Source organism: Doryrhamphus excisus, linkage group LG4 (assembly GCF_037039965.1).
Source record: "Doryrhamphus excisus strain RoL-2023G ecotype Guam linkage group LG4, RoL_Dexc_Guam_v1.1, whole genome shotgun sequence".
In the NCBI taxonomy this organism is placed as follows: Eukaryota; Metazoa; Chordata; class Actinopteri; order Syngnathiformes; family Syngnathidae; genus Doryrhamphus; species Doryrhamphus excisus.
The window spans coordinates 12,115,683-12,137,982 of NC_136360.1; the positions used below are offsets into that span (position 1 = coordinate 12,115,683).

General features: G+C 42.7%; 1 protein-coding gene across 1 annotated transcript in view; it reads right to left on the minus strand.

Annotated features, from left to right (window-relative positions):
* LOC131130100 (cadherin-2-like) overlaps positions 1 to 22,300 on the minus strand; it is a 55,802-nt gene that overhangs the window by 11,377 nt on the left and 22,125 nt on the right. The window contains exons 3-14 of the mRNA XM_058074250.2: positions 12,461 to 12,672; positions 10,799 to 10,972; positions 7,721 to 7,876; positions 6,589 to 6,733; positions 6,335 to 6,507; positions 5,471 to 5,608; positions 5,205 to 5,390; positions 4,752 to 5,005; positions 3,642 to 3,784; positions 2,149 to 2,382; positions 1,823 to 2,056; positions 454 to 593 (exon numbers count right to left, since the gene is read on the minus strand). Of these exons, the coding sequence (XP_057930233.2) occupies positions 454 to 593; positions 1,823 to 2,056; positions 2,149 to 2,382; positions 3,642 to 3,784; positions 4,752 to 5,005; positions 5,205 to 5,390; positions 5,471 to 5,608; positions 6,335 to 6,507; positions 6,589 to 6,733; positions 7,721 to 7,876; positions 10,799 to 10,972; positions 12,461 to 12,672 (2,189 nt within the window). The remainder of the gene's footprint in view (positions 1 to 453; positions 594 to 1,822; positions 2,057 to 2,148; positions 2,383 to 3,641; positions 3,785 to 4,751; positions 5,006 to 5,204; positions 5,391 to 5,470; positions 5,609 to 6,334; positions 6,508 to 6,588; positions 6,734 to 7,720; positions 7,877 to 10,798; positions 10,973 to 12,460; positions 12,673 to 22,300) is intronic.

Consider the following 22,300-nt stretch of genomic DNA (forward strand, 5'->3'; position numbering starts at 1 on the left):
GCCTGTTGGCATAAACACATTATAATGGGACTCTCTGTGAACTTTGTTCCAACTCCATACAGTAGATGGCAACATAACTCTGCTTCTTAACACACGTCATATGCACCTGGCCTGCCAGACAATAAGAAGACGAAGAAGGAGGGATCCCTGATGCCAACTTAGTTGCTATATTTAGGTGTACATTCCAAAAACACGCTAGGTTAATTGGCGACTCCAAATTGTCCATAGGTATGAATGGTTGTTTGTCTATATGTGCCCAGTGATCGGCTGGCGACCAGTCCAGGGTGTACCCCGCCTCTCGCCTGAAAACAGCTGGGATAAGCTCCAGCACCCCTCACGACTCTCGTGAGGATAAGCAGTAGAAAATGGATGGATGGATGGGAGTATTCTGTGCCTTTTCAAAAACATGTGAAATCTAGCGACTTTATGGGCTTACTCTATATTTGTGTGTACCTGGTCTTCCTCTCCGCCACCCTCCTCGTCATACTTGAGGATGTTGTCTCTCACGTCGTCCTCGGGGTCAATGAGGAGCTGCTTGGCCTGGCGCTCCTTATCTCGCCTCTTCATCCACATCCCAAACAGCAGCACAAGTACTGGGGAGGCAAGGAGTGTGGCGAGGAAAGGGTTATATTTACTTTTCACTCTCTTTGCTTCTCCGATAATAATGCTGAGTTTGGACTGACACTGTCAGAAAGGTATCAATTTACCTTCCTACCTAAGTCACTCTATCACTGTTTTAAAAAAATGAATACATTATAGCTGTTTCATGGTTGAATACGGCCTACTATTCTAAAAAAAAATGCATATTTATGCAAATTGTAGGTATTCTTGGCCAAAATTAAGCATTTTCAAGCATAAAAATGCCTAAATGAGTGAAACTACAGATATAAGGTATTCAGAAGACATGACATGAAGTGTAATACAGTATTTGTGACTTGTTGTGTGCGCCTGGAAACTAATGTGTGTGACAATTGATGAGACAATAGCCACTTCAGAAAGAATGCTGTCAATGCTAATGTGTGAGTCTTATTTATGTGTAAGGTGGCTTATTTCCGTATGTCTACTATACTGGGTAATACAATATGTAAAGGTGACGATAAGGGTGTTATTTCATGTCTCTGTGCCTATGTGGTCTCTGTACTCTAACTATGAAAATATTCCATTGATTAGTACTGTATCTTACTTCGCAGAAATTCAATTACAGCCAGGGTGGTTATTCACTTAAACCACAAAGAGGACAGAGTGTTAATTGAAAACAAGTGATAAATGGAGAGGGGCTGTTATTTGCTAAATGTGAAAACTCATTAATTACATAAGTTCATTTTTGACTTTACTACTGCATCATAATGCAATGGTTGAGTGACCATACCAACACATTAAGGCGCATACAGAGGTAGATTAAGCTGTTCAAGGTACTTCAAATGCTCATTATATACAACAATTTTTTTGTTACTTTAATTATGAAAAAGTGGAACGTAAATTGTAGCTCTGGTCATTTATGATGTTCTGAAGTTTGTTGCACATCACAGCAGCAACACAACCAATGTGGTAATAGCAGTAAGGTAAGGTAAAGACATTCACTGTAAATAGCAGCACGGCATGTGTAACACATGACTTTCACACCAACAGATGAGTAGCCATATTAACATTTTAAAGCGCATGCAGAGATGACAATGCTGGACCCTGACCACTCACGATGTCCAGCTACTACCAACTTGTGGAGTTCATATAAACGACATTAGCTTTTATTGGAGCATCTGGTAACTGAAGCATTAATTGGTGTATTTACATGTATATTGGTGTATACTATATGTGTGCTCACCTAGCAGTATGATGATACAGATGAGAATGCCAATGATGGCACCCATTCCTAGGCCGGCGGCCATGATGCGCTGCATGTCCACGCAGTCGCCATGGTGATCACACTGGCACACCTTGACGCGTAGGTAAGAAGTGTTGGACATGGGCAGGTTGCCGGAGTCTGTGATGGTGATGGGGACTTCGTAGATGCCGTTGGGAAGGGAGCCAGTCCGCAGGCGGAGTTGAGCGTGCTCACCTAGTGGAGGATGTAACCTCATATTTAATCATTTCATAACCACTTCTTTCAGGAAATGACTGTAGAAGCTCAGACACAAATGCTGCACTGACCACTGAGGCGACTGAGTGTCCAGTTACGCCGCACATCTGACGGGCGGCTGGGCAGTTCAAAGGCAAAGGGTCCGGCGTTGGGGTTCAGGTCAGGGTCGGTGGCTGTGATGTTGATGCCATTGGGGTCCGGCTTCTCGCACATTTCCACTTCCGGCGGGAAGACATGCGGCGCGTTGTCATTGATATCCAGCAGGTACATCTGGAGGGTGCCGGTCCCGCTGGCCGGTGGTATACCTGGACACATACGGTCACACTTCCTGTTTAGTTATGCGCATCCTTGGCATTCCCCGGATGAGCTGTCCTACATTGAAAAGACAGACGAAGCACTGTGTCTTTGGAGGACAGGCGGCGACATTCCTCTTAGGCAATTTTCCACTTTGAACAGACAATTCTCCTTTGTCTGCCAAGGAAGGCCAATTTTGAGCACAACATAATGGAGGAAAGATTTGGAAACATCTGGACGGGAAATGGCCGTGTCAGCAATAAATGGTAGGACTGTTTCGGTGTCATCCTGCTTTTGGAAAGTCTGTCTGCCACTACAGCCATGAAGAATGGACAATACAGGCATTCTTCTCGGAAGACGTCCTTGTCAAAACACAAAACTATGTGGAGGGATGGTTGATAATAACCGATTATTTATCATATTCTTTCACTTGTGTATATTTTTATTGGTTTGCATGGGATATTGTAGTGATGGAATATTTTGTGTATGGTTCTGAGCTGTGATTCAGGGGTTGGCCTATACAGGGCAGGGTGTTTGCCCACTAGTTGGAGCCAACTCAAGAGAGATGACGAGTCTCCGAGCCACATAGGCCGGATTAAGGTGTGTAGTAATGGGTACAGTGCTGTTTTGTAGACCTGTACGTAAAAAAAAACAAAACAAAAAAAACAGCAGTAATTTTACAAGAATAAAGTCAAAATATTAAAAGAAAAAAATCATCCAATGAGAAAATGTAAGAGAACAAAGTGAAAATATTGTTGGATAAGCATAAAATTTACAATAAAGAAGAAAAATGTAGATAAAAAAAACAACAGTAGAAATTGAAAAATCAGCAGTAATTTTACAAAAATAAACACAAAGTATTAAGAGAAAAAAGCCACAATTTTACAAGAATATTATAAGAAAAACATACATAATAATTATTATATAATAATATAAATATATAATATAATAATAATATAGAAGAATTATCAGAATTATAATATAAAATATATAACATGAGTTTAAATATATTCAAAAAAGTTCATATTATGAGAAACCAACAAAACTAAATGTCTGGAAAATTAGATTGGGGAAGACGTTATAATATTATGAGAATATAGCCAAAATATGAAAATAAAGTCATAATGTTGCAAAAAAAACTACAACAAGAATGTGGGAAGAAAGAGCAAGCTGACATGCATTTTTCTTCTTGAACTAAATCCGTATGTGGCCCTAGGTGGGAAAAGTTTGGACACGCCTGGACTCGAGTAATATAATAATAACATCTCACCGTTGTCGGAGGCCATGAAGGTGACGTTGTAGAGGTTGTTCTTGACATAAGGAGACTCGCGGTCCAGGATGGCAATGGTGGAAATCCGACCGTTGACAGAGTCTATCTCCAGCCAGTTGGCGGGGTCGTACATCTTGGAGTACCTGAATTTGGTAAGAGGGGTAAAGCATGAGGAAGTGAGTGTGTATCCGCTTTGGGAGCCAAGTTAGTATTTACATTTCTCCTCTTATTTCCAAATTTCTAACAACTCTTTACCATATATTTAGCATATGTGTGTGTGTGTGTGTTGCGGCAACAGCAGAAATAGTACACAAGTGTCAAAAAGCACAGAATTAAATGAACAAATATTTAAAAGAGCCACCATGCAAAGACCAAGTAGTCCTTGTGTGGATTTAATTGCTTGGAAAGAGAGCGAGAGGCTCATTGAGTAGTAAACACTACTTGCAGGACGCAAAGCAAGAAAAAAGAGGCATCAGAACAACACATTCACTCTGCGTGCATGCGTTTGTGTGGACGCATGTCTTTTGCGAGCCCCCATTGGCTGTTGCTAGGCGACAAAGACAGGAGCGCTCCTCAAAAAAACAGTGTGGTGTTTAAAAAAAAAAAAAGAAACAAGAAAGGAAGCAGCCGTCTGCAGGCTCTCTGCACACTAGCCAGGCTTCTGTTGGTCTGAGATCAGCGCTGAAGGATGCATGAGGATACACATTTTGTAACCTAAATCATGTTTACAGAAAAGCAACTCTTTACTTCCAGGAAGCGGTTTTTGCACCAGCAAAAATGAGCTGGTCATCCATGCGGAGATATCATTATTTTAATGGATTCATCACAAAATGAGGCCCTGGTGGTATAATTAATGGTACATGCTGCTGACTTTTGTGCAGATGGCACGGATTCTATTCCCGGCCAGGGGGAACCGACATCTAGCCACTGGAGACGTCCAGCACCGGTCCAAAGCTCCAAAATTAACATGCGATTGACTGACTTTGGTGACCCAATGGGGAAAAAAAATGCATGAAAAAATGAAAAAGCGCTGACAGTGTGAACCTGGAAGAAATTATTTCATGATGTGAAACATTGCTGAGACCACAAAGAATGAGTTGAAGTTCTTACCGGATCGTTTGCCTCATGAAGCGGTCGGGGTCCTGCGCGATGAAGCTGGTGAGCAGCGAGCCAGCGGGCAAGCCCTCGTCCAGCTTGATGGGTTTAGGATTGGGGCTGAACTCGGGGCTCTCGTTGAGGTCCAGAATGCGTATGGAGACAGTTGCTGTGGACTGGCGTGGCTGGTGGATGCCGCGGGCCAGCGGAGCCTCATTCTCAGCCTCCACCGTCAGCACAAAAGAGCGTGTTACCTCAAAGTCGATGGGCTGGTAGGACAGATTGACAGGGGGTAAGAAACACTAGATGAAATATTACGGATGAATGAAAGAGACAAGAACTTTAGGTACTAAACACTCTCTCCCACAGATTGGCAAAATTTGCACAGCAGAAGAAGCCCTGCTTGAATCAATGAGCCGTTTCCATTGCTATGGCAAAAAGTGTGCGTCTACCGTACAATGTTCTCACCTTGATCACCGTGAGGAGCCCCTCGTTGGTGGTGGGGTCGGTCGGGATGGAGAAGCGTCCAGTGGGATCTCCGCTCAAGATGCGGTACACGGCATTCCAGGCTGAAGTGTGGGGCTGGTCTTTGTCCGTCACCGTCAGGTTGGTAACGATCACATTCACCAGATTCTCGTGGACCTCGCCGAAGAACTGGAAGAAGACAGACCACGGTGGAATTCACAACAGGAATGCTTTCAACTTGTGGAACATTGTTTTTCAAAATGACGTACTGTGTCAGTGGTGAATTCGGGGGAATTGTCGTTGACGTCTGTGATCCTGATGACGGTGGTGGCGGTGTTGGAAAGGCCATATGTGGGGTTGCCCTCCATGTCGGTGGCCTGGATGATCAGCGTGTACTGGGACACTTTCTGCACAACCATGAACAAACCCAAAGCTAAACGTTTTTCCCTGCTAGCTTTGTGTAAAATACAATAAATACAATCTATCATTGACCAATTTAAGCAAGGCTGTCCTACAGACTAATGCTGTCCTATCTTGTCTTTAAGCATGAACTACCAATAGTATGGCACCTTTAGTCTGGCCTATCTAGTTGTTGAGCATGAAGTGATGAAGCCCTAGACTAGATAGCTCTCGTCTGTAGGAGATCCGTCTAGTCTGTCCTGTCTAGAGCTGTTGGCAGTGTTTGTGCTCCAAGACTAGATAGGACAACTCTAGCCTGTAGTCCTATCTAGGACAGACCTAGTCTATCTAGAGCTGGCCTAGCAAGTCTTTGACCGTGACAGCTCCAGTTGGAAGTCTGCTCAGATGAGAGACGTAACGTCTTGTAAGACAACCAGGGCATCCAATAAAGATTGTTGCTCTCTGGCCGAAGTTGTCTATCACAAGTAATATCTAGTTGACCTGTCATACAGAGACTTTTAGGAGGAAACATCTGTGAAATCTCCATGCTGCCAAATGGCGTGCCCTCGGAATGGCGGCAACATTTTGTCGGATCTACTGGTGTTGGATTATGACTAAAAAAAGCCACAATCTGTCTTAACACTGCGGGAAGCGCTGCAGGCCAGACAGACATTGACAGGCTGAGACTCCATATGGGGATGAACGCCACCAAATCCCAACACACACACACACACCTCCCGGTCCAGGCCTGCTGCCACAGTGATGATGTCACCAGTTTTGTTGTTGATGGTGAACATGTTGGATGACGGACTCTGGGGACTCTGAGACAGGATCTTGTATCGCAGCATCCCGTTGGCCGTCTTCGGATCATCCTTGTCCACGGCGGTCACCGTCATCACAAAGGTCCCTGCGGGGAGGTGCGATGACACACAGATAGGTTAGCTCGGTGTGAGAGCACCCACGTGGGCGAGCACTGCCGTGTCCGTACCCGGCTTGGACCCCTCGGGCACGGAACCGTTGAAGACGGTGTGCGTAAACTCAGGTCTGTTGTCGTTCTGGTCGATGACGTTGATGTGGATTTCCACGGGAGTCTCCACCTGGTTGCCGTTCAAGTCCACGGCGTGGGCACGCAACTGTTCACACAAACACACACTTACAGTATGTTTGACACATATATAAATGAAATAAGAAGTGTGAAGTTTGAGGATGGCTTCATTCAAACGTAGCACTTTGCATAACGCCCAACAATACCCAGAAAAACAGAACAAAAAGGCAAAATGTATAGAGAAAAAGCTGAAATGTTGATACTAGTAATAAAACAAAAGTATAAAGTATGATGTCAACATTGCAGTTAGCATTCACCCAATGCATGTTTACCATTACTGTTACAAATACTATTAAATACTGGACTCTGTGGAGAATTTATGCAGTCACAAAAACATTTTTGGCATCATTGTGTATATTGGTCCCCCGAAAGATGAAAGTAACACCGGTGTGAACTGCTTGACTCTGAGCGTGGAGCCAATTGGAGGCTGTGCCTTTCCTTTCCTTCCCTTGTTGTTGTCGTAGAAGCATCGGAGCAAGATGAATGTGTTTTGCATAAAAGGACCAAATATGATGAATAAAGCTATTGGCTGGCCTCCGACCCTCAGCCAGTAATTCGTTTAAAGCGCGCTGGGCCAAAGCCTCCCTCATGAATAAACATGTCGGCCCATCTCGGCTCAGAGTTCTGACAACTACATCCAGCCACATGAATATTCATCAGACGGCTTAAATGCAAATCACCCTGCTGCGACTCCAGATTCGCACTCCCCGGTGCGACTCTGTGCTGGCGTTCCTTCAGATCAAAAGGTTACCCCCGGTTCTCGGAGGGGCGGGTGACTGCAGTAGACACACTCAGACTTTTTTTTTTTTTTTTTTAAAGAACTACTTCTTCACCTCCATGCATGAGAGGAAATTTATCAAGCCCGGCGATGGGGACGGGATGAAAATAAAAACATATGGTGAACGATTTGAACGGTACTTACTGGGGAAATACAAAGGCTTTATGAAACATTTAAAAGTTAGCTTCCAGGTGACAAACGCAGCGCTGGAAGAAAGCAGTAGGGTGAAGAACTTACATGGAAGTTGGGGATGTGTTCCCTGTCCAGAGGCTTGGTGACTGACAGCTGACCAGAGATGGGGTTGATGATGAAGATGCCAGTTGGTGGCTGATCGGCGCCAGGGCCCGTCACACTGTAACGTAGCAGCCAGTTCTTATCCCGGTCCGATCGGATCTGTGTTCAGAAGGACATACGGCTGATATTAAAGACAAATGAGGGTACGGTCAGACTTTTTGGACTTCTTGGGTGTTCAAAACTTCTGCTTCTCCTCCAGAACAGAGAACCAAACGATAAAATACAACAAACACGTTCTGCAAGCAACCAGAGGTAACCAGAGGTAACCTTTTACCCAGTGTTGCCCGTGTATGACATCATCAGTGGTTGACTCTGTAATTCTTTGCTAGCTAACACAGTTATGCCCCAGGTCTCTGCTTTTCTTGGTGATCACGGCTGTGAAATAACTCACAATGGGGCCAAAGAATGTTGCAAGTGCCAGCATTTTGACAAAGAAGAAAAGAAACAATATTGAAGCTCGTACCTCCTCCCTCACTCCCCATCTTTGTCAAAAAAAAAAAAATCTTCAATCACGGTAAAAGTGATGTCTTGAGTAAACTCTTTTTAAAAAGTGTAATGTGTTAACATCTTGGGGTGTGCAGAACAAATTAATGGGATTTGCATTATTATTTAACGGAAAACGAAAAATATTTAGCAAGAGCAGGTGTGTTAAACATGGAATAACTACAACACAAAAAACTGCAAAAAAAATGATTAAAAAAATCAGGAGTAATAACGTAATACTATGAGGAAAAATAAAAATTTTAACATGAAGTATAAATATTTTTAAAGTCGTAATATTATGAGAACAAACAGAAACAAATACAATTTTTACTAAATTATGTTGATGAAAAATATAGAATGCTATGGGAATAAAGTCAAAATATTATGGGAATGAAGTCATCATTCTGAGAGGCAAATATACATGAAGAAACTTTCAATATTTGAGGGGAAAAACAGCAGGAATGGAAAAAAATGCTTTAAAATGTAAGTTATTTTTATGAGAAAAGTCAAAAACTTAAGAGAAAAAAAATCACCAAAAGACAAGGAACTAGAAAAATAAGGTAATTTCAGCAGCATAAAGTTGAAATATTAGAGAAAAAGTTATTTATTATTTTAGTTATGTAATTTTTTTGTTACAATATTATGGAAATACAATGGAAAGTTTAGAAATTAGTTTGAGGAAAAAGTCAAAAGTCTCAGTTTATTTATTTTAAAGTTTATTTAATAGGAAACTTTAAATACTAGGAACATTTTTTTTCAAAATGCAAAAATGACATTAATATTAATATATTAATTTCTAATATATCATAATATATAAGTGGCCCTTGCATCCTCTCATTTTTCAATAAGTGGCCCATGCTGAAAAAAGTTTAGACACACCTCAGTTCAAGTATGTTTCAGTTTGAGTGTAACCAAATGCTAACCAAAGCACTCCTGCAGTACAATACTTCCATACAAAGTGTCTGCTGAGAAACATCCAGGCCCTTGGACAAATGACTCCTGATTGAAATGTTTTAAGGTCAACACTGCAATCTGATCTGATTCTGAAAGTGTGAAGGCTTCTAATTAGCCAGCATTAACTAGAGATGACAGGCTGCAGCTCCAACAACCCTGCAACTTCCTGTTGGCCACCTGCCAAAGTGTTACCACGGCAACAGTTAGCTGCCTTCATGTTTCCACCAAGCCTGCAGCCAGCTGTGGTGTTTGGGCGCACAGACAGATGAAACAGGACGGAGATATTTCATCACACCAACTCCCCCATCAGTTTGGGATTAATAATGAAAGCGTACACCTCGCCTACAAGCCGGCGCTCAGCCTTGCACCATGTACGCCAAGAGCGAGGGTTAACCGTAACGCGGTTTGTTTGTTTTTCATTGCTGCGAGCTGCTGGAACGCTGTCAGAGCCCATTAGATCATCTGCACTGTTAATATTGCAAAGGAGGCTTTCGCAAGCTGACAATTGCCTTTATTTGGATTTCAAACAGCATTTTGTTGTTTTGGCATTGTGGATGAACAAATCAGGGCAAACTCTTAATAAATTAGGGGTCGGACCTGTTATGCCATTTTTTCCACTGCAGGGTACCGACTGAAATCCCCACCGCTCTACTTGTCATTGACACGTTTCAAAGCAGGCACTTGTTCAACATTTGAAGATGCACATGCTGTGGCGTACAGTGTACTCAACAGCGGGGATATTCCACCGGCCAAATCGGCCCATGAATGACATCAGGGAGGAATTCAGTTCAAAACATTGGAGCGGTAGGTTCCTAAAAACACCACAGCACTCCTGTCATACACACGATCTTTGACCAGCATTTGACCAGCAGGATGTCTTTAAAAACAGTAGGGCACTCCTGTCAGGTCCCGTAGAGAAGATCATTGACGGCAAAGCACCCTAGTATCTTTGAGTAGAATTTGTTTTTAAAATGACTTTAAAAACACCAACACAATCCCATTATATAAAGGATGTCAGGCTATTTTTTGAGATAGGTCCTTAGGAGAGCTCGTGTCATACTGATACATCATGATACATCATGATTCCTCTACGCCTCCTACCTGGCAGCTCTAAAGGCAGCTTCCTTCTACCAAAATATTCACTTTCTCCCCTCCGGACATGTCCCAACCATCTCAGTCTGGCCTCTCTGACTTTATCTCCAAGGCCTCTATAACATGTAATGTCCCTCTGATGTACTCCTTCCTGATCCTATCCATCCTGGTCACACCCAATGAGAACCTCGCATTGACATTCTATAAAGTCTCTCCAAGTTTCTGCTCCCAGTGCGTAAAGCAAGGTCCAGAAAGGACATGGCCAACATCGGTGACAATACAAATGGACAAGATCTTATATAAGGTTTCTCTAGAATAGTGGAAGCTGTAGGAGCTGCAAGAACTCCATATGTTCTTCATTTGTATCATCTGGTAGCAGTCCCAATACTTTTGTTTGTAGTTTGCACTGAAGCCACAGCGAGCCAACAGTCCTCAGAGCTTCAGAAGGATTGGCTTGCTGTGTGTATTTGTGTGTGTCTGTGTGTGCCTTACTCTGACAAGGTCCTCGGGGAACTGTCCGCGCGAGTTCTCGGGGACGTTGATGGGCGGAATGACCCAGTCCCTCTTCACTCGCCTCAGCCCGCCATTGCCCCTGACAACCACGCTGCGCCATGGAAACAAGATCTCTGGTGCCCGCTGAGTCAGTGTTGCATCACTGGGCTTCACCTGCAGAGACAGTAAACAAGCGTCATACACAGGGCACACGCACGCACGCACACACACACGGACAAGACGAGGCTGGCAGGCACAGTGCTGAGACGGCTCAGTGACTCAATGTATTTCTGATCTCATTGCACTGGCTTGGATTAATGCTCTCATTACCGTCCTTCTGATAAATGGCCACCACCTGTCACTGTGTGTGTGTGTGTGTGTGTGTGTGCACTGCTCCATCATGGCAGGTCACTAAGGAGCGACACTGCAGGCTTCACCCTGGCTCGTAAAAGAAAAAAAAGATCCATCCACTCTCTCTCCTGACCTTGGCCCGAGTGGACATTCTCAGGCGCCATTCACTGACTTAAATGTTGTTAAGGGAATAAACCCTCATAAAAAATCATAATAAAAAACAATAAAAGAAAAAATCATTTCCTGTGTAGCATGAAAAATACATTTGAAAAGAAATAGTCATAAAAGAGGCCTAACACAAACATGACGCAGACAAAATTATGAAAAAAAAACGTGCATGTACGTATAATTGGTGGCAATCTTATACTGTACACTCACTAGTCACTTCATTAGGTACAGTGGTGTTTGCCCCCTTCCTAATTTTTTGTCACACTTAAATGTTTCAGATCGTCAAAGAAATGTAAATATTAGTTAATGACAACATAAATGAAACCTTTTAACCTCATCCATGAGGTTACAAAAGACCCCACAACAACATCAGTGTTCTTGACTCCACCATAAGAAAGACACTGGGCCTCCATGCCATAATGACAAGACAAAAACATTAAAAAAAAGAACATTAAAGCTCATCTAATTTTTGATGATCCCCAAGACCTTTCGTCTGACTAGACAGAAGTTGAACTTTTTGGAAGGTGTATGTCCCATTACATCTGGTGTAAAATGAATGCCGCCTTTCAGGAAAAAAACATCATACCAACAGTAAAATATGGTGGTGGTAGTGTGATGATCTGGGGCTGTTTTGCTGCTTCAGAACATGGAATACTTGCTGTGATAAATGGAACCATGAAAGGAAGTTAATATACCACCGGGGACTGTTCTGGACTAGCCTAACCTATACTGACGTATATTCTTCAAGGACGCTCAATCTCTGAGACTACATCAGACCTCATCTTGAAATAATTGGCCGCTCCCATGGCAAAGCACTTGCTTCCCCTCATGAGCCATTGTTGACAGCTTCCTCTGGCCGCCGAGGCGTATGGCGGGCGGCTGCTTCTGAGCTGCGTTCACATGCAAAGCCAATCAAAAGCGGGCGCAGCATCTAAATGTGTGTTTATTATTGCTATTACACACGAAACAAACAAACAGATGGCTCGTGGACTCGCATTGTGTCTGCAATCAACATTCGGCCAAACTGCTGTGCCTGCTGAGCCAGGAAAGCTGTGATTTTATATCTGTACATAGTTCTCCATAAATGACGGAGGCCTCGGAGGGCAAATGCTGCACACTGGCGTCCTTGAAGTATGAACTCACCAATCCAGGTCCCTCCATGTTTGGACGGACAACAAGGCGCACTCGGGTCTTCCAGGACTGTTTGGTCTGCAGGTCTCGAGCGTAGATCACTGCTACCGTCTCTCCTCTCTCCACATGACCCAGCATGTACACTACTCCCTCCTTGCTCACGTAGAGTTGGGATGCGTCATCAGCATCCAGCCACATCTTTCTGCCACAGTCCTGGAAGCTCACTGCAAGAAGACATGGGAGATAGACGTCAGAAAATAAAAATACATCAGAAGTCAACTAGAACATGCAGACCTGCCGACCTTGAAGAAATTTCATGTTTATGACATTAGAAAATAGATTTTTCTTTATTTTTCCTCAAGCTGCTCTGCCTATCACTCCTAGTCAAATCGAAATGGGGTTGTATTTTATGGCTGTTACGACCCAGGGGAACATAACATACAGTAAAGTCTCGTTATATCGATATCGGTTATATCAAAGTACTGCTTATTACGATAATATTTTCATTTCCCGGCAAATTTCTAGTCTTTTATGATATAATTAGTTCCGTTAGTACGATACCCGGTTATTATGATAATCCGGTTACTACGATGCCCTTTTCATCTCCCGCCAGCCAATTTGGTCTGCTTATATCGATACAAAAGCAGCTTAAATCAATCTTTGCTTAAGGATTTCAATACCAAAAAAGAACACGGCGAACGGCTGCTTCCAGTCAACTTTATTTTTCACACTTCCACCACCAGAGCACAGCACACACACCGATTCCCGCACTTCCTGGTTCACAGGTCATGCTCAACCCGCCCCACATAGCTGGCCAAACACATGCCTGCAACAGAAGAACCAACTGACATAGCATACACACCTATTCCAACGAAGACACAAGCGTACAAATACATGTATTTAATTGTGTTGTATTCAGATATCTTTTTATCGCTTGCAATAATCACTGTTTTTCATATGTACATGCTGGCGTTCGTGGTTTCTCTCGTGTGTATAGATTCTATACACACAAGAGAAACCACGAACGCAGTTGGTTCTTCTGTTGCAGGCATGTGTTTGGCCAGCTATGTGGGGCGGGTTGAGCATGACCTGTGAACCAGGAAGTGCGGGAATCGGTGTGTGTGCTGTGCTCTGGTGGTGTGAAAAGTGTGAAAAATAAAGTTGACTGGAAGCAGCCGTTCGCCGTGTTCTTTTTTGGTATTGAAATCCTTAAGCAAAGATTGATTTAAGCTGCTCGACATTGTTCTATACTATAGAACAATGTTCTATACTATAGAACAATGTCGAGTGCATTATTGCCCACTTTTAATGCAGTTCGGCGCAGGATCGGATATATCGACAGTCCGGTTATATCGATATTTTTTCCGACTCCCGACAATATCGATATAACGAGACTTTACTGTATTTAACACAGGAGGCGGGAAAATGAAGTCACCCAAGTTTATCGATAAACTAAAAAAATAAGAAAAAAATAAGAAAACCCCCTTCTGTGCAAAAAAAAAAAAAAATCCTGGTTCCCAAACAAACAAAAGCATAGCGAGCACGAAGTAGCCGAGTGGCCCAGGAGTATGACGATAAGTGGAGACAAGCCTGCAGCGGACAAAGCCGCACGAACAGAGCAGGGAGCAAAGAAACCGAGCAGAGCACACCTGAACACATTAATAGGCTCCTGAAAAGTCGGGGGCAATACGCTGCTTCCTACAAAAAATAAACACAAAAAGCTGAAGCACAAAATAAGCAGTGCTTAAAAACAACAATGGGGTAAAAACAACAGGGCTGCGTTTGCAGGGGGCGGAGCTTCTGTACATACAAAGGCCTCTACTGTAGGGGATGTTTTTCATTTGTGAAAAAATGAATTTTCTCCAGTGGATTTAGTGGCGGCCTGCTCTCAGAGTGCCCATCTGTCAGGGGGATTAGGCAGGAACTACCCGGGCAATTTTTCCAAAACCTGGAGGAGGGGGTGGCGCAAAGCCAAATCACAAACAAGCAGAGATCCAACCTGAACTTACATTTGGGAATATGTCATTTCTATATGTTTTGTCTGCATAAATATTCATAAATAACTTTAGTCATTTTACCATACAACTTTCTTCAGGTTTCTGATTGCTTAAAATGATCATACACTTGAATAGCGCCACCTGTTTCTTTGGCATGCACATACACAGAGATGTATGCCACCTATGGCACGTTGAAGGAGCAGTACTTAAAAAAAACAACTCACAAAGTCGTGTTCCCGTGTCACAGTCAACTCTGCGAGAAGATGCTCCTCTCGTCAAAGTCGGGCACACGAGCACAGAGCTGCGACCGACTGCAATTAAGCGTAAATCATGTGCAGTTTGATGTGAGCAGACACGACGCTCTCAGGCAGAACAAAGCTGTCAGTGGCGAGTGGCGACGCTTTAGCGGTGACGGGCTCTGATCTTGCAGCAGACGAACAGCGGCTGCAGCGATTCGGGTCTTTGTTGGCCGACGGAGGATTAAATGGGTTTATTTTCATCACTTTGGAGAGTTTGTTTGATTATCATGTCACACATACATGGATTGCACAGCTCTGTCAAAATCTTACTCCAGTTTTTTCCATTTATCCTTAATATATTTACTAATTAATTTTTTTGTATGTATCATTTATCTTGGGGGAATTTTATTGGGTTTTTATTTCATTTTTAAGATTTATTCCATAAAAATTTTCCTCTAACATTACACAAGCATGTTGGCCACACAGTCAGGAAATCAGGAAGAACATTTGAAGCAGCGTTACTCAGGAAATTCCCACGGGATGACAAGAAGTCATTAGCTCTCACAGAAAAGATGACCAGCCCTGTCGGTGAACACTTAATTGAGCACCCTGAACCTCGCTATATTATGCCTAGCCGCCCCTACATTGATATAACTATGCCCCACATGATCAATGATTATTATAGTATAGTATAGTATATTACACTATGTCAGTGATTCTCAATTATTTTTATTGATTTTATTTTATTTTATTATTTTTTAATTTTACACATAACACACATAAAAACCGACTCTAGGTTTAGAAGAATTTAATACACGTGTACAAGTTACAGTAGCGCAGTATCTTATTTCCCATGATGCATCAGTTCTTAGAAAGCGCCATCCTGGACAACATAGTACGCTGGCGTGTGCATCTGTCAGAGAACCCCCACATGCCCCCTCCTTCCAGTGGACCTGCTCGCTGTAAATGCTCATACATTATCCACGCTCACGTTGAAAAACAGCCATGCCGTCCGATTTAACACGCCGCTGCGCCTCATGTGAGCGGCAGGAAGGAACTGGGGCAGAACGAAGAAGGCTTTTAGATGTCGACTGTGCTGCTTTCACTTGGGCCGCTCGTATCGGCTCCCAAACATCAAAACACAGTGCGTGGCACACTGAGACGGAGGACAAATAATTGATAAGGTTTCTCTTCTACCCTTTAAAAGTACATCCTCATGTGTGTCTGCTACCTCTGCTATCGCTCAAACGGCGATGGGAAAAGGAACCCTCTCACCATTAAAGTCACCTATACAAGCGTATACCCAAGCGGCTGTTCGCACGTACTGTTTATATCTGAAAACAACAACGATGGAGCACAGTGCTCGTCTCAAACTCTTCCCCATCAATGTGTCACATTACTTAAATACATTACATATATGTTTGTGAAGACTCACATGTTAGCATTGACAGCATACTTCCTGGTGGCTATTTTCTCATCAATGTATCATTGACACCGGTGTAGAATACTACTGTACTGCTACTGTTTATCATCAAGGAGAGAGATGATGCAACAAGTCAACAGTCCAGAACAATGGCGATTGTGAAAAGGAGGTGAAGAAGTGTGTGCATGCAGGATGGAACGGGTGGAGAAAAATGTCAGGTGTGATGTGTCATAGAGGGGTTTCAGCTAAAATGAAAGGACAGGTATACAAAACTGTGGTGAGACCAGCCATGTTGTTTGGCCTAGAGACAGTGCCACTGAGGAAAAGACAGAAAGCAGAACTGGATGTAGCACAGATGAGGATGCAGAGGTTCTCATTGGGAGTGACCAGGATGAATAGGATCAGGAGCAAGTACATCAGAGGGACATTACATGTTAGAGGCCTTGGAGATAAGGTCAGAGAGGCCAGCCTGAGATGGTTGGGACATGTCCAGAGGAGAGATAGTGAATATATTGGTAGAAGGATGCTGAGTTTAGAGCTTCCAGGCAGGAGGCGTAGAAGAAGACCAAAGAGGAGGTTTCAGGATGTAGTGAAGGAGGACATAAGGTTAGCTAGCGTGAGAGAGACTGATGCAGGATGGAGGACATTGATTTGCTGTGGCTACCCCTGAAGGGAAAAGCCCAAAGAGAAAGACCAATAAAAAAAATTATCTATGGCCACAAACGGCTCCCAGGCTGCACTTTGGATGCCACTGAAACTCAAGGCAAACCTTTACGTGCTTCCAGAGTTTTAATGGAGATCACTCGCATCTTATTGAGAAGAAGCAGCAGCGTTCACGTAAATGATTAACGTTGTTAGAGTTGAGGTGAAGCACAATGAGCGACAAACATCCATCCAGGCCACCAGCCAAACACAAACACAGTCAGGGTCACCTTAACGTGATTACCGTAAGACCGACACGGACGTTGACCGGAGGGGATTTAGGACTGCTCGGAACGCTGATCAGGAAAACACGGAATGCTGTGAAGTGTAAAGATGTACTTTGGACCCCCAAATGCTGCCTTGTGGCCACGAGAGGCTTAGTGCACAAAAGATGCGCACGTTTACATAAATAAACACGCACACTAAGCAGCACACATGAACCCTCGTGCACACGCACACACACACACACACAAGCAAAGAGCAAAGATTAAAAGTCAACAAAGAGAACTTAACCGGATTAAAGCCTCACTAGTGGATCTTCCAAAACAATTTTCACTGTGCAAAATAATCACAAATACTGCTCAACTTTGGAGGCTTGCGGCATGCATGCATGCATGCGTGTGTGTGTGTGTGTGTGTGTGTGTGTGTGTGTGTGAGACAGCTGGCTGTTGCTAGATAAACTGTGTCTTGAAGCCAAGCCAGAGGTTGTGTCTTGGCTCTGTCAGCCACCCGGCCCAGGCAGAGTATGTAGATATTTCATGAATCTCATTAAGACGCTCTTGCCTGGCCTCCGTCTTTTAAAAAACCAGTTCAAACAACACTTGGGTGCACAGATGGGGCACACCTATAGAGCATAGAAGTGGAACAGACCGTATAATTGTCATTTAGACGTTTGTTGTCATTATAAAAATGTCTATATTCATAAAACCCTCACATTATAGAATTCACTGCTGGTAGCATCAACATGCTCTTTACAATTTTCCTTTAATCACTCTCCTCACTAATTCAGGTGCAACTATTTTTATTTAGAAGCATTTATTCATTTGCTGCCTGCCTGAAGTGTTCTTGTGAGGGAAAAAAGGCTTACAGATCCAGGGAGACTATTCTTAGAGGAGGCGCTTTCTTTTAACTGTGCAAATGGAAAAGCTTCAATTGTTTTTTTTAAATGTTCTCGTTTGTCCCACTTTTAACTGTCCACTTCCAAAAAGCAGCCATTTTCCCCAAACATGGTCTTGTTTGCTACTTTGCTAATTGGACTCACATCAAACAAAGCCAAAAGTAGCAAAGCAAGAACAGGAAGCTTACTTGCCAACAAAAGCAGTTCGAACCCCTAATGACAGTATTGATACAGCTCGTAAATCCCATTTTTACTTACAAATATATATATATATATATATATATATTTTTTTTTTTCTGCTTTAAATCATGACTATTTTTTATGGTAAGTTAAAGAGAAAGTGGTTTGATGGCGCTATCTGCGGGGGGATTATACTCACTCAATATTTTCTTGGAGAATGATGCTTTGACAAGACGTGATGTTGTGCAAATGCAGGTTTTGTCCATACAATACTGTATCCTGGAATTATTTTGTGTAAAACTGGATTTCAAATGCATTTAATAAGTGTGAAAGGCATATAATTAAGATTAGAGCATCAAAAATAGGGATTTTTAAGCTTTTTATGGGCTATTCGTCACAGGTTTTCAACATTCACTGGGGGTCTTGGAATGGAACCCTCACAAATAGAAATAATCTACTGTTCCTTATCAATTATTCTCTTTTAACGTCTTGAATTTTACCACAGCACGACAGCTAGTTTGGCAATACTTTTTACACATTATAATGGGACCGCACCACAAATACATTGTGGTCCTGGCAATTAGCAATTAGCAATGGTGACCACAACTTGTTTGGATGAATGCGTTTCAGCTAATTAATGTTTTTTTGATTTTTTTTAACTCATCCTAACTTGCATCCAGTCTCCCAACTGCGGTCTGAGGAGCGGCAGCTAGCAAATATTCCCCAACATTCTTCGAAAGTCAACAGATGAGATGTGAAATCAACATGAAACGTCTGATAAACAACTTGTGAGCTCCGGGATGGACCATGAAGCCTTCTCCCTCCCTGCTGGAATGCACATGTTCGCACCACTCCCCTCTGTGCCGCAGCAACTGTCCTCCCCAGGCTGATGTTGTCCTCTGAAGGGGAGAGGTGGGTGGGGTGGGGGTGCTGCCGCACCTCCCTCCTGAGCGAGCATTTAAAATCAATCAGCTCGGTGGCTGAATGGACAAAAAGACCCTGTCCAAGCGGAAATGATCCTGAGATATTTTTTTTGGTGGGTTGAAAAAAATATTGCGTCCACACTGTCCTGGATTAGTAAATATGCAACCAGATGGGAACGAATCACTGAGTGAAAAGGCTGTAATACAGAAGTCTGGTGTTGTGAACAGACATGCAGATGGAACCATGTGACACACTATACAATAGAAGGAGAAAGGACGCATGAGCACAAGTCCGTCGTCTTCCGCTTTGTGCAATATCAAGATGAGAAAATATCAGCAGATTGACGACTGCACTCTAAGTATTGAGGTATTATGTTGGCTTGTCATAAAAGCTCACTTCCGGCCACGTGACTGCGTTGGGTCGATGATGTCATTGTTTTAAAAAAGCTGCAGCTCACTCGTCGATACGAAAACAAAAATATTGTTTCAGGTCACCAAGAAAGCTGTTTTTGTGTGGATGAGAAGCTGAAACAATAACATACTTTGCCGTTCAAACTTGTAACTGTTTCTGTGTGAATAGCCCGCAAGTCTCCAGGGAAGGTAAACAAAGATATGAAGCCACATCTGCATTCACAAAAGGATGGCGGGCTGAGAATGAATGGACGTCAATTAGTGCTCCGAGAAGCCAAGGCTGGAACGCTATCGTCACCTGCTGTTTGCACATTTTCTCTCTGCACAACTGGCAGCGATACTGCAAACGCACACGTGCTGGAAGGGAAAAATCAATACACACTCTTCAGTGATGGCGGCGATCCAGCGGGAAGGCTGGCCTCAGCTCCAATGCTGGTATCCATGACACTTCAATCATTTTAAGAACAACATGAATTACATGAACCCTCATTGCGGACTTGTACTATAGCAAACACAAAATGTGTACATCCCTCACTTATCATGGGTTTATTGGTTCCAGACATGACAGTGATACGTGAATTTCCACACAGTGGATGTCCGTATTTCTAAATGGAATATTTTCATAGTGACACAATAGAAAATCTGTTTACAACCTTCTAAATACAATTTTTAACATTATTAGAGCCCTCTAGACATCAGGAATCCCTACATAGTCACACTCATATTACCAAATAAATTAGACATAATAACAGGAAATAAGACATATTAAGTGAAATAAGTTCACCTAGTGAACACTGTAATACTACATATTACATCTTACGTCACTCATTTTTATGCTTAAAAATGCTTTAAATTTAGGCCAGTGCTACTCCATTATTTTCTGTCACCCCCCCCCCCCCCCCCCCACCAGGAATTATTTTTTTTGGCGTGCCACCACCTGACTTAAAATACTAGAGAAACTGATATTTATTCATTTATCTGTACTGTACAGACTGAATTTGAAACTGAAACCAGGAAAATTCAACAAAAAGGAGAGTATACAAGCATCATGTTGAGTACTGTAAATTTGTACACGTTGGCAGGTCTGCACTAAAATGAAAACCACTCGCAACCCCCCCGACAGTTACCTAGCTTCAGTTGTGCAACTCGCTTGTAAACAGTCGACAGTCGCTTTTTTTCAACGCCTCAAAAAAAAAAAATCCCTAGAACGTTCCAGTGTGGACAGGGCCTGAGTCTACAAGCTGTGAGCATCACTATAATGCATCCAATGCTTCGAGAGAAAAAAGGTGAGAACACAGCCACGGGTTCTTTTGGCAGAGATTGCTAGTCTGCATCCACCAGCACTCTCCCACTGCTCCTTCCTCTTCTTATCAGTGGGAAAGCTGTGAAAATGGACGTCAGTTCCCTTGTTGCCTCAAGACTAGAAATTACTACCAAACATTGCACAGTCACTATGGTTACGTGGACAAAGACAACCAATACTTGCATGAACAGAGTTGAAAACAGATTCGAAAATGCATGTAAACACCTTAATTAGATTTTTTTAAACAGAAGTAGACAACATGATTGGAAAACATCTCCACCTTGCATGTTTCCACTGTCACTGATCAATCAGCAACTTGGGATTTTTACGCATGTGTCAGTCAATTCACAAGAGAAGACAAAGCTGATGTTTACACCAACAATGGCACAAAACTGTCATGAGCCTAAGCTATGGAAGCCATAAGTGATCAAAATATAATATTGGATCACTGCAATATTGCAGTCATATACACTTCAGCTTGCTTGCTTACTTAAAGTAAGTTGCATTTGGACGGAAGTTGAACTTGCGGTGTCATAAAAAAAAAATAACACCATAACTATTACACGGCAACTTGACACACAACAAGGTAGATAACATACATGGGGCAACGACTACCAGTAGTAGATAATAATAAATATGTTAACTTTAAACATGCACGTTGAGCAATCATTTACAGAACGGTGCCGTAAGGTATGCTCGGAGCAAGCATCACTCCCAGTTCTGTTTTCTCAGCATGCTTTGCGGCACTTGTTTTGTACAAACCTGCTAACGTTGTGTATTTATTTGTTTGTTCAGTGTTGACTATTGCTCCAATTAAAGAGCCGCTTCCTTTAAAAGGGAACTGCAACCCATCATTCACACATATTTCTTTCCCTTTTCTGTGTATTATAACACGAGAAGACAAGTTCATTTGAGCTCTATCAATGTTTTATCGTTTGTTAAACATGCTGTGATCATGCAAGAACAAGTACACTGATCATAACATGTGATACTTATAGTATGTTTCCGTGTTTTGATTAATTAAAACATGATCAAAACTTCTTTCCTCTGCACCTTGATTACACTTACGCTACTTCGGTCAATAACAGCAGCATAGATACATCGACAACACTTACATCGTCCGCTGTGCTTGGGCTGTCTGTGTCTTCCAGCACAAGACGTGTGCCCCGGTCTTCAGATAAAAACCGCTGATAGCAAACGAGCATCTTGTTGAGTCTTGGTAGCAAAATTGAGAGCTAGGTATCAACTCTGTCTATGAGTAACGCTGACACGAACAGATAGCGAGGCGGTAGGTTAGTCGCTAGCTAAATATAGCTTTTCGTGTTAGCTGCTCCAATAACAATATCACTGTAGCTTGGTCTGTTGTTATGTAAATGGAACATTTAGCGTCAAAATACGTATTTCCCATGTTAGTTAGCTCATATTAAATCGTTTTCTCCCGCTAGAATGCACAGAAAAGAGAAAGAAATATGTGTTCATGTTTCACATAAAGATTGTGAATGATGGGCAAACTTCCCCCAAAAAGTTCCTCTTTAAGCAAGTTGAAGTGCCTCTGAC